The sequence below is a fragment of the Brachyhypopomus gauderio genome, chromosome 19, assembly GCF_052324685.1.
Source record: "Brachyhypopomus gauderio isolate BG-103 chromosome 19, BGAUD_0.2, whole genome shotgun sequence".
Lineage (NCBI taxonomy): Eukaryota > Metazoa > Chordata > Actinopteri > Gymnotiformes > Hypopomidae > Brachyhypopomus > Brachyhypopomus gauderio.
Genome location: NC_135229.1, coordinates 4495465 through 4511542, shown reverse-complemented (window position 1 = coordinate 4511542; position 16078 = coordinate 4495465). Strand labels below are relative to the sequence as shown.

At 46.4% G+C, this 16078-nt stretch overlaps 2 protein-coding genes across 4 annotated transcripts; both read left to right on the top strand.

Moving 5' to 3' along the window:
* The first annotated feature begins 1107 nt into the window (after window positions 1-1107).
* On the top strand, window positions 1108-4168 carry fuz (fuzzy planar cell polarity protein). Of its 2 annotated transcripts, none has more exons than XM_076981542.1 (2): window positions 1108-1367; window positions 1699-4168. In XM_076981542.1, exon 2 carries the CDS (start codon window positions 1721-1723, stop codon window positions 3005-3007), a length of 1287 nt encoding a protein of 428 aa, XP_076837657.1. In that variant the 5' UTR covers window positions 1108-1367; window positions 1699-1720; the 3' UTR covers window positions 3008-4168. The 2 variants fall into 2 exon arrangements, with proteins under 2 accessions (XP_076837657.1, XP_076837656.1); XM_076981541.1 differs by having other exon boundaries at window positions 1108-1371.
* Window positions 4169-5749: 1581 nt separating this feature from the next.
* gpt (glutamic--pyruvic transaminase) lies at window positions 5750-16014 on the top strand. Of its 2 annotated transcripts, XM_076981540.1 has the most exons (12): window positions 5750-5904; window positions 6416-6605; window positions 10791-10880; window positions 11403-11511; window positions 11667-11800; window positions 12510-12753; window positions 13529-13608; window positions 13698-13834; window positions 14285-14459; window positions 14586-14741; window positions 14881-14993; window positions 15293-16014. In XM_076981540.1, exons 2-12 carry the CDS (start codon window positions 6465-6467, stop codon window positions 15381-15383), a joined length of 1470 nt encoding a protein of 489 aa, XP_076837655.1. In that variant the 5' UTR covers window positions 5750-5904; window positions 6416-6464; the 3' UTR covers window positions 15384-16014. The 2 variants fall into 2 exon arrangements, with proteins under 2 accessions (XP_076837655.1, XP_076837654.1); XM_076981539.1 differs by lacking the exon at window positions 5750-5904 and having other exon boundaries at window positions 5989-6605.
* The last annotated feature ends 64 nt before the right edge of the window (window positions 16015-16078 follow it).

Here is a 16078-nt window from a genome sequence, read left to right as displayed (position 1 = left end):
ACATGATGTTGTCATGCTGCTGACACTAGGAGAATTCTCTCATTGTTTACATGTGACTCTACTGGCTAATGTCAACCTCCTCCACAGCCCCCTGTGTTCCTTTTTCTATCGTCTTTGTCTATATAACAAAGTGTTAGTAAAAACAGCAACATATAGGATAATTATTCATGAGTCCATATTAACAAGATTATTACACTATTAGAAATCTAAACCTTTTTCACAAGATTAACTGGCAAAGTAGCTAGACTCTTAGTCTCTAAAGACTGTACCACACACTTTATAACAACACTATTTGTACATGACAAAAAAGCTTAAATTACTTTCTAAGATGACTTTTATGCTGCTCTGTATTGTGGGAATAAGTTGAAGCTGTTATGGTGCCTTAAAAGATATATCAGATTTAGGTTTTCTACAAAATTTCTTATTTAATAAATGAAATGAATCAGACAAGCATGATGTGTGTGTACACAGGGGACTTATACATACTGACTAATATTGTGTCTCCTGTTAGTCATGAGAACTTTATGTGTAGTAATGTGTAGAAATTCTTTTGAAGTACAGACATGATACTGACTGAAACTTCAGCCAAATGTCATTCATATAACCTTTGGAGAAAGTACATGGTTCAGGAAGTAGTGTAGTGGTCATTCTTTACATTGGAATCTTGGTGCAGGTTACATGTATCAACGACCAGGTCATTAGTGCCACACCCTTCAAAATAAAAGCATGTTCCAGTAAGTGCAAGGATGACAGAGATCAGCTAGGAGAATTAATCGGAGTTTGAGCAAAAAGACCAAATGAGAGAAACGAGAAGGGGAGAAGAATATAGAAAAACAAAGAACAAAACACCAACAGCGACAGAGGGCAAACCTGCAAATAAAAGAGGAAGAAGAGGAAGTGATGTATAAGATGGAGAGGTATGATGGAAGATCAAGATATTAAGAGTAACCAACTTTAAAAACGGGCCTGTACAGCACAAGGCAGAGATCCATCTAACCATCACGTCAAAGCTCATCAGGCACTATAAAGTTAAAACAGCATTTGCAACCCGCTCATGTCCCAGTAGGTGGCAGCATGGAGCTTATTTAGCTCGCCAAAAACGCATGTGTTACCAGAAGAAGATTTCTAAGCGGGGCTGCTGGAGCAGAAGTTGCTGTGGCGACGTGATGTGTGGTTAGAGACAGCTAGCTAGCTGCTCAGCTAACGACACCAACATTACTGCAGACCTCCTTCTACACACATCCTGTTGGGACCTAAAGCCCATTTAAACTCGTTAACGTTACCCCAAGAGGTTGACGATGCTGTTTTAATAAGCTAGCCAAAGCTACATAGGATCAATTTCTTCACTGCACATCTATAGTCTGGCAGTAGGTATGTTAGGATTGACCTTTCCTTGATCTTCGACAAATTTAAATTAACTGTATCCTAATCTCCAGAAGTTTTGCCGGACAAGTTGTTAGACCTTAAAGTTGTTTTTGCGTTTGAAAAGGGTTTTGCGAGTGGGTAGCTCGCAACTAAACTAAACTTTTCTTTCACTAGTTCCATCAGGTGTCTGTCAGATAAAAAAAACATTAAAGACTACTGTTGATAATGTTGATAATGTTGCTGTTTTGTTCACACCATACTGTATTGAAGCTGCAAGTTCAAATGAACGTGTTCATGTTGTTCTGTGTGTCTGTGTTCTCATTGGCTGCTCAGATCTCGCGCCCCTCCCCCCAGAATGCTCCAGGCGGACACCGTCCAGCTCTTGTGTCTCACCGCGTGCAGTGGCGTCCCGCTCTTCTCTCGTGGCTCCTGCAAGCAGCTGTCCTTCTCCGTCATCGGCTCTCTGAACGGGGTGCACATGTTCGGGGCCGGGCAGGGCGCCCTGCTGTCCTGCTGCGAGACGGAGCAGGGTAGCCGCGTGGCCTGGAGGGTCTTTCAGGACAGCCTGATGCTCATCGCCGTGAGTGGGGCGGCCGGCGCGGTTAGCGAGCTGCACCTGCGACGTCTGCTGGAGAACGCCTGGAACTGCATGGTGCTGGTTCTGGGCCGGGACGAGCTGTCCAACGTGCGCAACGTGGAGCGTCTGAAGAGGGAGCTGCGATCGTGCTACCGCCTCCTCGACGGGCTCCTCGAGCGCGGGGGCGAGGACCGGGGCTTCGTGGGCGACCTGACGCACTGCGCCGACTGCCTGCTCCCCTCGCAGCCCGCGCTTCTCCAGGAGACGCTGGACTCCTTCGCCCGTGCAGCCGACAGCGAGTTCGGCTGCCTGCTCGTGCGCGGCCGCCTGGCGCTGGCCACGGAGAAATGGTGGAGGCTCGCGCCTCAAGAGGTGGTGCTGCTCTCCGCCCTGGTCAATTCGCTCTCCGGCTCGTCCTCCTGCGACTACCCCGTGTTTCTGCCCCAGGGCAGCCCCACGGTCGCCCACCGGCTGCTCTGTTTCCACCTGCTCCCCGGGGCGGTGGCGTGCGTGCTGTGCGGGCCCAGCCCGTCCCTGCGGCGGGTGGAGGGCGAGCTGGTGGGCCGGTTCTGGTCCCCCGTGGCGGAGGCGCTTCGCGGCTGTCTGGACCAGGCCGATCGCTCCCCCCTGCCTCCGTCCGTCGGCCTCCGCTGGGACGTCCGCGCCCTGCTGATCGTCAACCGCGAGACTCGCCGCGCCGTCTCCGCCTGCCCGCGCGCCCCCGGCCCCGCCCCCTCCGACGCCCCGCCCCTTTCCCCGCCCACGCTCTGGCGACTCCTGCGCGCCTTCTACACCTTCGCGGTGACTCGGTATTTTACCTCAGAGGAGCCTCCCGTCTCGCCCGTCTCCTCCGCGCCGGCCGAACGACTCCACGAGGAGTTCTCCTCGGGTTTCGCTCACCTCCCCGTGCAGTGTTACCTGGTGACCGAGGAGTGTAAGTGTTACGGCCTGCAGACGCCTCAACACCAGCTGTTCGTCCTCACCGACCTCTCCGTGCCCACTTTCGCCCTGCGCACCGTGGCCACGCACACCCTCAACGCCATCACCACCACAACCGGCTTCTAGGATGCCCGAGTCGTGTGGTTTGGCGGTGTTGTTTCAGGCAGCAGGGTGTGGAACCGTAGTACCGCGTGTGCCTCGTGTGAACCGCACATCTGTTCCTGCAGCGTTGAGAAAAATGACGAAATGTGAAAACATGTCAAAGCCCTACTGATCTTTATGTAAGCATTACTGTGCAACTATTTATACCACATCATTGACTGTTTGTTTTGATAGAAGCTGAGTGAACTCTCTTAATACCTTGACTACTGTTCTGCACGACGTGTCATCTGACGATTGTTTTGTCAGTGCAAGTTTTGTTTACCTTACATATCTGAATTGAACACCATCGCTGGAAGTGTTTACCAGTTCGACTCTTGCAATCGCTCAAAACTTAGTGTTTTGTCTAATCTACTCTATACATGTACTGTAGGACAACACAGTATAGATTTATCTACAAAATTCTCCACAGTAAATTGCACAAACAAATGGAAGTGTGTTGATTGACTGTGTGTGTGTGTGTGTGTGTGTGTGTGTGTGTGTGTGTGTGTGTGTGTATGTGTGTGTGTGTGTGTGTGTGTGTGTGTGTGTGTATCAGGGGTGTGACAATACACACATTCATCCTGAGCTTTCACGGTACATGTCCTGCAGAGAACACGCAGTGCATGAAAGCGATGAATGAAAACTAGGACCTCCTCCCCAAACCTTAAGCTGCAAGCTGTTAGCAACATGCTACGCTACCCTCAGATCAAGCGAATCGACATCAGTCACGGTGTGGCGAACACAAGGGTGCTGGAAGAGGCGCCCCGCTGCTTTCAAACCAGTTTTAGAGTCTTGAATAAGGATTCTCCCTGGATTCTTAATGGTTTAGCACAGTGGACTGAGGGGATTCAACTCTAGACCCCTACAAGTGAGGCAGCTCTGTTGCCTACTACACTACACCAACCATCCAGTCACATGTCCACTATCCAGCCACGGATCCCTGATTCTTTTCACCAGTATCGAGAAGCAAAAGCAATCTGCACTTCCATTTTGTCGGTTTGGGTTTCCTCCATAGCCCACGAGGAGCTGATTAAACGTCCTTTATTATTTTATTAATTTTGTACTTTACTGCGTTTCAGTGGATCTGAAAGTGACCTACTGTCTTCATCACTGTGTCAGTCATCACATTAAAAGATTTGACCCATACGAGAGTTGCATGTTCACTGTTCACGTTTCCCTGCACGATACACTTCAGGCTGAATCAGCTACAGCTTTAATAATTTAATTTAATTTAATTTAATAAAATTTAATTTAATTTAATTAGCAGACTTCACGCCAGGTGGTGGAACGAACTCTAACTTGCACTGTTGTCCGTTCAAAATAGATGAACAGAGGCCTTGCTGTATTTATTGGGGAGGGGAAAATGACTTGTGAAGTCCAAACTGCAGAGTTAACTGAACTGTGACTTCTGTGTACAGTTACATCCTGCGTTTGTGTGTGTGTGTGTGTGTGTGTGTGTGTGTGTGTGTGTGTGTGTGTGTGTGTGTGTGTGTGTGTGTGTGTGTGTGGAGCATTTGATAATACGTTTATTCCGATTGTGTTCTTATCACTAAATTTGCAGGAGTCATGAAAAGTCATTTTGTGTCTGTTGTGCAGTTATAACAATCACGTTTTCCTGTAGCAACTAGCAAGGGTCTTTCTTACGCCTGTAACAGAACATTCTTCTGAAGTACACTTATGCACACATTTACTTATCGTTTAACGTGTACATTTAATTATCATTTAACATACATTTAATTAACTTACAGTATGTCCATCCTCGTGGCTTTTGTTCTGATTAATTTAATTTCTGTTAAATGTGTAGTGGCATATTTTCACATACAATATTTATACACACATTAGATAGTTTTCAGATAAACAGGACGTTTAAATTAATTATTAAATTGTACCTTGCCTTGTACTCAAAAGAAGTGTCTGGTTAGCTCTGTGGAAACTGGGCTGACAGGGACGTTCTGTTAATCGTTTATATTAGTTAATATGACTGAAACTGTCCACAACTTAAAGAGAATCATGAGTCTCACACTTCAGCTAACATGATGTATAATTACGAGTTATAGTGACCTTTAAACCCAGGTTTTCTAAGTATATATATATATGTAGATAAAGAATTTTAATTATTAAATTTAGTCATCAGAGGACTAAGTTGATTTTTAATACAGGATTTATGTGGGAATGGCATGTGAGTTAGTGAATATCCTGAAAGAATATATCTGAAAGGAACCTGAAAGATTTGGGGAATAACAAATCTGAACCGAGTGCTTATCAACTTCATTTGGAACAGATTTTAGAGTACGATGAAATTACAGTGAGTGCATGTGAAATATGATCAGATCATAAAGATGTTCATTTAAAATATGAAATTTGTACACTAAGAGCTTATATTTGCCTATACTTTTTAGACACTGAATTGGTTCAATTTGTTTAAAATGTCTTGATTTATGAAATGGCATTGCCATCTTATGTCTTTCAGAGGACTAGCTTCATATATTATATCACCAAGTATTATTATATTTATTATATTATTATCTTTATATATTATATCATTAAGTAGTCTATGTCTGTGCTTTTCTGACTTAATTTCTCTTTGTTAGCTTTCTTATTAGGCCGATGGTGTGTCCTACCAATGGTTTCTGAGCAAAGCCATAAACTCTTAATGTTATCTTCTTCTCACAGAGCCCACGGGCCTGGCCAAGTCTCTGTCAATAAGGGAGGAGCCGGACTTTATTCAGCACCGACCCAGTCTCCTCCCCGCGTTTCCGCACACTGGAGTTTCGCGGGAACGGGCATTTAATACCGGCGAGGTTCCGATCGGACCCGCAAGATCCGCGCAGACCCGCTGCTGCTGTCGTCCAGGAAACCGGGGGGGCTTCTAAAAACTTTGAGTAAGTTAAACGGGGGTGGAGGGACGGGGGTTGTTAATGAGACTATAAAAATCAGAGAGGCATTCATGAAAACTAAGGAAAAGTGTCCAGTAGCCCAGTGCAAGGAAGAGACCAGTAGTCCATCCATGACTTACCCATCGAAATCTTAAATCTAGTTGGCTATTAGTCTATCTGTTGCACGGTCCAAAGGTCTGCTAGGGTGTTTTTTGGTGTTGCTGTTGGACATTTCAGTGTCCAGCTGTGTGCCGTGAGCGCGGACGGGTGTAAGGTGTAGGGTTCGGGGAGTCAAAGCTTCAGAATTAGGACATCTGGAAGTTTATTAGTTAACAACGTTGTTTGTGACAGCTGGGCGTGCACAAATGTCGTCGTGCAAACCGGCGCTTGTTCTGACACGAGTGACGGGCAAACTATGCGGTGTTACCAGCCAACTTTGCGTGGCGGGACTCCGACACCGCGGTGTGTGCGCCCTGCTGAGCCTCCCTCCCCCGTGTCCTCCCTCCTCCCTCGGCAGGAGTCTCTCCAGCGTCGCCACGGCCCGCAGCGGACCCGCGCGTCGAGACATGTCCGAGGATGAGGTCCTGTCCCGGCGGCCGAAGGTGCTGACCATCGACACCATGAACGCCAACATTAAGATGGTGGAGTACGCGGTACGAGGACCTATCGTACAGCGCGCCGTGCAGATAGAAAAAGAGCTGAAAGAGGTATGATATTACCTTTATGGTAAGAGGTATGGTATTACCTTTATGGTAAGAGGTATGATATTACCTGTATGATAAGAGGTATGATATTACCTGTATGGTAAGAGGTATGGTAATACCTGTATGGTAAGAGGTATGATATTACCTGTGGCTTGGTGGTATAATTCATTGTTGAGAAACTAGATTTTTTTCAGTTAAATCACATGTAACCAAAATGTTTTAAAATGCACTCAAGACCTTAAGTCAAGGCTCCAGATTTTTATGACGTATGTGCGGCAAACTGAAAGTGCGACTCATCAACTTACTGGCATATAAAATAATAAACGGCAGCAGTAAATAGATCATATTCCATTACAGTGCAAATGTTAAACAATGAATGCAAAAAAAAAAAAAAAAAAAAACCAAAACCTCTGTACAAAGTTTGCACAATGCAGACGTCGCCTGAGCAGAAGCCCTCAGGAGACGTGTGGAGCTGTGTCCTGCCCTGGGGTCTCTGGTCTGAATCATGACCGTGATTGACTTGGGACCAAAACATGTCAGAAGCTCTCCACCAACTGGCCAGAGCGACTGGTAGGACCCCGTGGAACTCAGGACTCCCTGTTTCTGCACGAATGGTGCGTGAAGTCCCTCTGCGTGTTCCTTCTGAATGGCCAGAGGCCTTGTTCTGGGAGCCCTGCTGCCCGGGGAGATTCCACTCAGGGCAGCGCGCATTCTGATCGGGTTCCTGCTTATGCCTCCCTAGCAAAAACGTCATAAAACATTTCGAAAGTTTCGTGGTGTTGTGGCAGTGCTGTGATTCGTCGGTAGCGTGTCTTTCGTTTATGTTAATTGGTCGATGAGGTCGTCGGCCTCAGAAAACACTCCAGTGTGGTCAGCAGCGAACGCGGAAGAGGTCACATGATCACGGCTTGTATGTGCCGGGTGCTACGGTGGGTCTGATTTAGTTTGGTTGCTGGTCTGAATGTGAGTGGACATCGGCGAAACGCTTCGATCATTTTTTCCCCGTCGTATTTCTCACCATTAAAGAATGTGGCCCAGAGCCAGAGGCTGAGGTTTTATTATTACTAAGGAAGAAACCAGCTTACACACCCAAATGTCAAAGTCTACCAGTCAATCATTCCTGGAGGACATTGCTCAACAGAACGGGGCTGTTTGCTTTAAAATGTCCTAGATCAGGTTGATATCTGATCTTCAGTGGACTGGGATTAAAATGGCCCATTTGGCAAGGGCTAGAGTGTATGAGTGGGATATTGAGTTGAGCAAACAGTTGATGATGCACCAGCTACGTCGATGGCACAGAAAACTGTGACACAAAGACTCCAACGGAAACAGACTCTTTCCACTACGGAGTCCAGTCCGCCCCAGAGATCCGGTTTGGTCCAAATACGCTAGACTGACCGCAGGATTCTCTGGTCACTCGTGCGTTTTTACCGGCCTCCTCGTTAGAGGTTTAATTCCTGTTCACTCAAGGAGGCAGAGTGGCAGGTCCGGTAGCCTGATCTGTGTTACAGCTTGTGTTATTTAGATAAAGCAAAGGATTAAATATTCTTATTGATTTATGCAACTGGTACTGTGTGCAGTAAGCCTCATTAAAACAGTGATGTGTAAAGTGATGCTCTACTGATACTCCACACACACACACACACACACACACACACACACACACACACACACACACACACACACACACACACACACACACAATAATGACAGCATTATTAGGGTTGTTTCTGCTGAAGCGTACTTACCAGGGAGGTCCCGGCCCCGATCTGAAAAGATCACCATGGGAACAGGCTGCTTTGCTGTTTGCACTCTGTAAATGGGAGGCTGTGCTGAAGAGGAGTGCAGTGTGAGAGAGGAAGGCTGTGCTGTAATAACTGTGCTGCTAGAAAACCTCAGACTGGGTGTCGGTGGTAGGCTGACTGACCCGAAGCCAAAAAGCACAGTTTCACCATTTCAGGTTTCAGGTTCCAGCTAAAGTCGGTGAATTCAAGCCCTTCTTGTAAGAGGTGAAGCAACTCTGTCTGCGGTAACAGTGTAGAGAAAGCGTTTTTTTCTGATTGAACTGCTGCTTTTCGGGGGGTAAAGCTCAGGTCTGGGGGGTTGGGGTTACTGTGAGAAAAAAAAATGCACAAGGGTTATCTTCTATCTTCATAGGAATTCACTCTCTCCGTCTCCGTCTCTGTCTCTCTCGTTTTCACTGGATCGCTCTCTCTCTCTCTCTCCTTTGTCTGCAGCTCTGCTGACCCATTCAGAGCTCACAGTTTAATTACAGTACTTAAGAATACACTCCTTTGTTAAATGGAACAAAGGAATGTTCTTTTTTTCCCCAATTTTCTTTCATCCAGTATAACACTTGTACAACCAGTTTGTTTATTACTGGTTTTCCTTGTGCCCCAGTGAAACTCAGCTTGTATGATTTAGCCTTTGTGCCATGTCCAGACTGCTGCTCTGCTTTTAAGGGGCAATAGTGAAAGCTGATCTGGCCAGTTCACATCCACTCTGAGCACAGTACTGTTCTCATAGTACTGACTTTGTTTCACCTACTATTATCACTATTAATTAAATATTAATAATAAAGTGTAATTATAATCTAGTGTTGTTATAAAGCTAATATTTGACATCACTCGTAAACAGCTATTAGACAAGTCTACCTTGATGGTTACAGTTAAAGCTCTGTACAATTTCACCTAAGGCTTACAAACCCTATAAATCTTGTTAATAGACCTCAGCTATCCGGGATAAACGTGTCTGTTTAATCTAACATATCTATATAATCGTGTATAGTACTAAATTAATAAATGAATTGTCACATTATGCGTTAATGTACTTGTACTTGTACTTGTAAAGTAGACAGCATGGGAAAAATAACTAAAACGTGTTTTCAGATATCTGACCCATCTCTGCACGTTACCTCTGACAGAGCAACTCTGCACGACTGCAGTCTTACAAAATTGTGTTTCCCAGTAAAACGGGCCCTCCCTCAGATCGGACGTAATTGGAGAGTATGGTACACCTAGGGGCGTTTCATACTGCCCCTTCTGATTGGCTGAGGCTGAGAGGCATCTCTTCCTTTAAGCCAATAAGAGGAGAGGGTATCCCTAATGACACATGGTATTTATTCAGTGGAGGGGAGGTTTCAGTAAATACACTTGGGGTGGCCTTCTATTGGACAGCCTGGCACTCCTGCTCAGATAGACATCCATAGTCTGTTGGGCTCATTAGCTGGTACTGTACACATAAGACGCAGGTTGCGTTGCTGTTGTTTGTCAAAAACGCCCAGCTGGCGCTAACGGTTAGCCATAATGGTACAGTTGTGGATCAAAATGAAAGGGTCCAGAATCTGAATGTAACTGCTTATGGAATTCAAGGCATTTTCTTCCCATATATATGCCCAGGACAGTGTGTAATTAGGAAAAGAAGGATAAAGGAGAAAACGTGCAATGTGTTTCAGTGTGTCACATTTTGTCACATTTCTGCATTCCAGAAACATCTCTGTTCTTAGACGTCAGCGTCGCATCTTCACGACTGTCTGGCTCACTTTCCTAGCTGGTCTCCATTATCACCAAAGACTTAAAAGATTTTCTTGTTCTTTTGATACTCTAAACACTTTTTTACCCACATTTGGGGAGAGTAGAGGAGAGTTCTTAATTCTTAATAATGGAGTAGTGTTTACCAACCCCATGCTTGGGAACCCCTCATAAGGTCCACATTTTGCTTTTCTAAGGTCCCAACACAACTGCACCAGGTTGTCTGTGTTTTTCGTGGCTTGGTTTTGGTGTGCCAGTGTCTAGAATGGCACAGAACTTTATGTCACATTGTTGGGCTTACAGTGACCGCAAAAAAAAAAATCTTTGTGATGGTGCACCGGGTCTGCCTGTATCAGGACAGTGAAGCCGGCGTGTGACACGCAGCGTGAAATCGAAAGCTTGTTGAGAACACTTCGAATGTTTGTTTGAGTGAAAAGGTAAACATGGAGCGGCGAGGGTGGGGGTTGCTGAGGTGGCGTTGTTTGCTGACTGTTTGCTTGGCTTCGGACTTGAGCAAAGGTCAAAAGGCATGGCTGGCGGGTCAACGTCCTACAAAGAGCCAATGCAAATATGTACCCATTAGCATGAACAGAAGTGCCCGTGGAATCCAAATCACTTTAATTAACGGAGAGTACTGTTGACCCGCTTCCTTTCACAGGGGGTGAAGAAGCCTTTTAATGAAGTCATCAAAGCCAACATTGGAGACGCCCATGCCATGGGTCAGCAGCCAATCACCTTCTTCAGACAGGTAGGCATGTCATCACAGGGAGCTTCTAGAACTTCACCTCAAAGAGCTGAGCTGCAATCTATAATCTCCTGCAATGACGTCATTCGTTTTCCTAACTACATGAACTTGAGCCTAACTACACGAACTTGAGCCTAACTACACGAACTTGAGCCTAACTACATGAATGGACGCCTTTAATGGACACACGTCTGGTAGCCATGTGATATTGTTTCAATCTGCAAAGGTCCGATGAACTGGCTCACGTTTCATATTTGCCAAAAAGGCTTCCTCACCAGGCACCTGCGCTCGTGTTCGGGTGCGTTTCATGTGATGGCTCTGCCTTCGGGGGCCAGGCCAGAAATTCCAGTTGGAAACTATGTTTGCACTGGAGCTTGCTGGGTAAAAAACAGACACCAGGAGTCTTTTTTCGAACATGCCGTAGTTTGCTATCTTTTTCCGTTACGTCCGACGTGGCTTGTTCATAAAAGGCATCTGTGAGGTGTTTTTTCTCTACGCAGCTTAACGTATGCCCTTCTCTTCAAGGTCTTGGCACTCTGTTCTTATCCAGAGCTACTTGACGATAACAAGTTTCCAGAGGATGCCAAGAATCGCGCACGGCGTATTCTAAAAGCCTGCGGTGGGAGCAGTATAGGTATGGTGTGTGTTAGGGTGTGTGCACGTGTACGTGGAGGTGTGGGTTTTGCGGAGTTGGGATCACGACGTTTGGTGGATGTTTGGTTAGAAATCAAGAAATCACCTGGCCTTACTTCTCACCTGACATTCGCATTTTCCGTTTGTTTGTTTTAGGTGCATACACAGCCAGTCAAGGCATAGAATGCGTGAGGCAGGATGTGTCTCGCTACATCGAGCGTCGGGATGGCGGAATACCGTCTGACCCAGACGACATCTACATGACCACAGGGGCTAGTGATGGCATCGTGGTGGGTCTTCAGATGCCCAGACACTCGATGTCCCACTCGGCAGAGACATCTGTATTTTTGACAGCAATAGCGTAAACTAGCAAATTATTCAAAACAAATAGTATCATTTACTCTAGTAGTCATTCAGCAGTAATTATACAAAATAGGTTATAATTGCAGAGCTTCGGTATTCCGAGGCAAATTAGTGTGTTTTCCACCCACAGCTTTAGAAAAAACGTTATTTCCCGTTATTGTCTGTCCTGAGTTTGTCTAGGGTAAGGAGGATAGTTTGGAATGCATAGCCTACTGAAATTGAACTAAAAGTCTCCCTCTTTCTATGTCTTTATGTGTGTCTGTCCTTCTTTTTCTTTGTCCATGTCTTTATCTTGCTCTGGATGTCTGGATGCGCTTTTTTTCTATTTCTGTATTTCTTCCTTTCCCACTTTCTCTTTCTGTCATACTGTCTCACTGTCTCTCTCTCTGACTCTTTCTCTCCTCACTCCCCCTCTTGATCTCACTCCCTCTCTCTCTCTCTCCCTCAATCTCCCTCCTTCCCTCTCATTCTATCTCTCTGCCTCTCTCTCTCCCTCTTTCTCCCTCCCCCTCCCTCTCTCCCTTTCTCCCTCTCCCCCTTCCCTCTCTCATTCTATCTCTCTGCCTCTCTCTCCCTCCCTCTATCTCTCTGCCTCTCTCTCTCCCTCTTTCTCCCCTCCCTCTCTCCCTCTCTCAGACCATGCTGAAGTTGCTCACTGCAGGAGAGGGCAGCACTCGTACAGGGGTGATGATCCCGATCCCCCAGTACCCTCTCTACTCCGCCGCCATAGCCGAGCTGGGTGCCGTGCAGGTCGACTACTACCTGAACGAGGACAAGTGTTGGAGCCTGGACATCAGCGAGTTACAGCGCTCCCTGCAGGCCGCCAGGAGGCACTGCAACCCCCGAGTGCTCTGCATCATCAACCCTGGCAACCCCACAGGTGCCCATGATAACTGCTCTTAACGAGCGCTTAAGGTCTAATGACCATCATTAACCTAAGAGTGAAGTAAAGCAAATAGGTCCATAATCTAAAGCTATATTTAGAAAGTGACATTAGCCTTTCCTCTGATTTCTAAACTGATAAGTTTCCTTAAGGCAAAAACAAAAACTCGAATGCAACCTGATCTGTGAAGTTCCACCACCATAAAAACAGAACAAAACAAACCGCCACCTTAGAAAACAATTACCCGAAAGTGCTCCACCCGAAAGTGCTCCACCCGAAAGCGCTCCACCCGAAAGCGCTCCACCCGAAAGCGCTCCACCCGAAAGTGCTCCACCCGAAAGCGCTCCACCCGAAAGCGCTCCACCCGAAATCGCAGTCTGATCCAAGGTTTACGGCCTAATCCATTGTCAATCAATCAATCAATCAATCAAATGTTATTTATATAGTGCTTTTTAGTTGTCACAAAGCAGCTTTACAAGTGTCCGAGTTCTAGCCCCCAGTGAGTAAGGCAAGGGCGACAGTGGCAAGGAAAAACTCCCTAAGGGCATGAGGAAGAAACCTTGAAAGGAACCAAGACTCGGGGGGGGAACCCATCCTCCTCTGGCCGACGCCAGTGACCATGACAACAATTTAAAAAGAGAGAGAAAAGGAAATGTCCATTTTCATTAAATGAAACATCCCCTTGACTCCTCCTTATCATACCATCGTATGATACTTATAAACTCGATTATTCTGGATGCGATTATATATACCGTGTGTCCGTGCTGTGTAGGTCAGGTCCAGAGCAGAGACCGCATCGAGGACGTGATTCGGTTCGCTGCCAAGGAGCGCCTCTTCCTCATGGCCGACGAGGTAACGGAACGCTGCTGCCCGCCTTGGCATGGGCGTCGAGGTTTTTCGTCGATTCCACTGATTCCGTCGATTCTTCCTAAACCTCGCAGGTGTATCAGGACAATGTGTACGCAGAGGGCTGCGAGTTCCACTCGTTTAAAAAGGTGCTACATGAGATGGGCCCAAAGTACGCCAACTCGGTGGAGCTGGCCACGTTCCACTCCACCTCCAAGTGCTACATGGGAGAGTGAGTACACTTTGTTTTTTTTCTGAGAGACATTTGTCAGCACAGCGGGGCCACCGCTTATTCCTGCAGAACCTTCGTAAAAGGAAGCGTAGCTCAGTCCACTGACGCACCGTGGCCTTTAAGTGGTGTCAACAATGTTCCAGAGAGGTTTCCCCGGTGTAGTTAAAGAGATCTTCGACTCATAATGTTAAAGAGGCATCAGTGTAAGTGTAAGAGGATCCTGGTGTTGGCCTGTGGCCTGTGGGAATGAGAAAACTGGCCATTCCGGTCCTGGTAATGTGGAATCGAATATGAGCTCAGCCATCACAGCACAGTCCCATATTTTCAGCTTAAACTGAACTTAGTTGAAGATAACACTATCATGCTGACCTTCTTCATTCTTCTGTGCACACCCACAAACACACACACACACACACACACACACACACACACACACACACACACACACAGGTGCGGAATGCGAGGTGGCTATATGGAGGTGATTAACATGGACCCTGAGGTGAAGGCTCAGCTCACTAAGCTGGTGTCGGTGCGTCTGTGTCCACCTGTGCCCGGTCAAGCGCTCATGGCCGTGGTGACCAACCCCCCCCAGCCCGGAGAACCCTCGCACGCCCAGTTCATTAAGGTACAGTCCTCCTTCCAATGCAGTTACACTATGGATCTCTGTCTCCATCTGTATCTTCAGTATGTTCTGACTACATCAGTAGTCTCCAGGCTCCACCCGTCCGCTAACCGTTTCCCCGGCCCGCAGGAGCGGACGGCCACGCTGAGCGACCTGGCGCGGAAGGCCAAGCTGACGGAGGAGATCCTGAACACGGTGCCGGGGATCAGCTGCAACCCGGTGCAGGGAGCCATGTATTCCTTCCCCAGGATCAGCCTGCCCGAGCTGGCCGTACGAGAGGCCAAGGTCCGCACCTCCGTCTGCAGCAGTCTGATCGCTGCTTCTCCATGTCGCTGCTGTGTTACATACGCGTGTGTGTGTGTGTGTGTGTGTGTGTGTGTGTGTGTGTGTGTGTGTGTGTGTGTGTGTGTGTGTGTGTGTGCAGGAGAAGGGTCAAGCTCCAGATATGCTCTACTGCATGAAACTCCTCGAGGAGACGGGGATCTGTTTAGTTCCTGGTAGTGGATTCGGACAAAAAGAGGGAACCTATCACTTCCGGTATGTTTATGACATGTAGATCAGGCCTCACATGGAGATTGGAGCCAGTTTTAGTCGTACATACAGAGATAAACTCCGGGATAGTACAGTGGCGGTAATCGTAGTTGCATGTACCTGTAATTTTAATATCGGCCACTAGATGGCTGTATAAGCTCCTCATTACATTTTTTTACGTTCCAAATACTTTCAATTAATTGAACTGGCATAAACATTCTTAGTAACAGCACTGCTTTCAGACCAGCCTTTAACATTCGTTATCTCTTCTTTTCTTCTCTTCCTCTGTTGTTTTTTTTTCCCAGGATGACCATCCTTCCACCTGCGGATAAACTTAAGATTTTGCTCAGCAAAGTGAAGGAGTTCCATCAGCGGTTTACCAAGCATTACTCCTAGCCACGCCCCTTTCTCCACGTGGCCAATCAAGCAAATGTGCTGGAAACTTTCTCACTTTACGCTTTATCCAAAATCAGAATCAGATAAATGGGATGCTAGACTACATTCCACTTTTATGAAGTAGTTTTTGCCATATTCAGAATTATTGTTACTGAAGTGATATTTAAATATAAGGGTAAGATCATCATCAGCAAAAAAAAAAACTTTTTAAAGAACTAACATGAAATATTGCAAATGGTAAACATGAGTGAGAGACTTGTGTGCATGTGTGTGTGTGTGTGTGTGTGTGTGTGTGTGTGTGTGTGTGTGTGTGTGTGTGTGTGTGTGTGTGAGAGAGAGAGAATACACTTATGTGTGTGTGTGTGTGTGTGTGTGTGTGTGTGTGTGTGTGTGTGTGTGTGTGAGAGAGAGAGAGAGAGAGAGAGAGAGAGAGAGAGAGAGAGAGAGAGAGAGAGAGAGAGAGAGAGAGAGAGAGAGAGAGAATAGGCTTGTGTGCATGTATGTGATTTTCCTGGTTGACCCATGAACAAGCAATTAACAGGAGAAAGCGATATATGTAGCGCATACAGAGCAAGACCCTTTAGCAGTGTACAAATCTAAAGTATAATAAAGAATGTGAGGTTTAATATCATGTTTATGTATGTTTGAATTATTTTATATCAGAATACTGGATATGACCGACGCCTACATTGTTG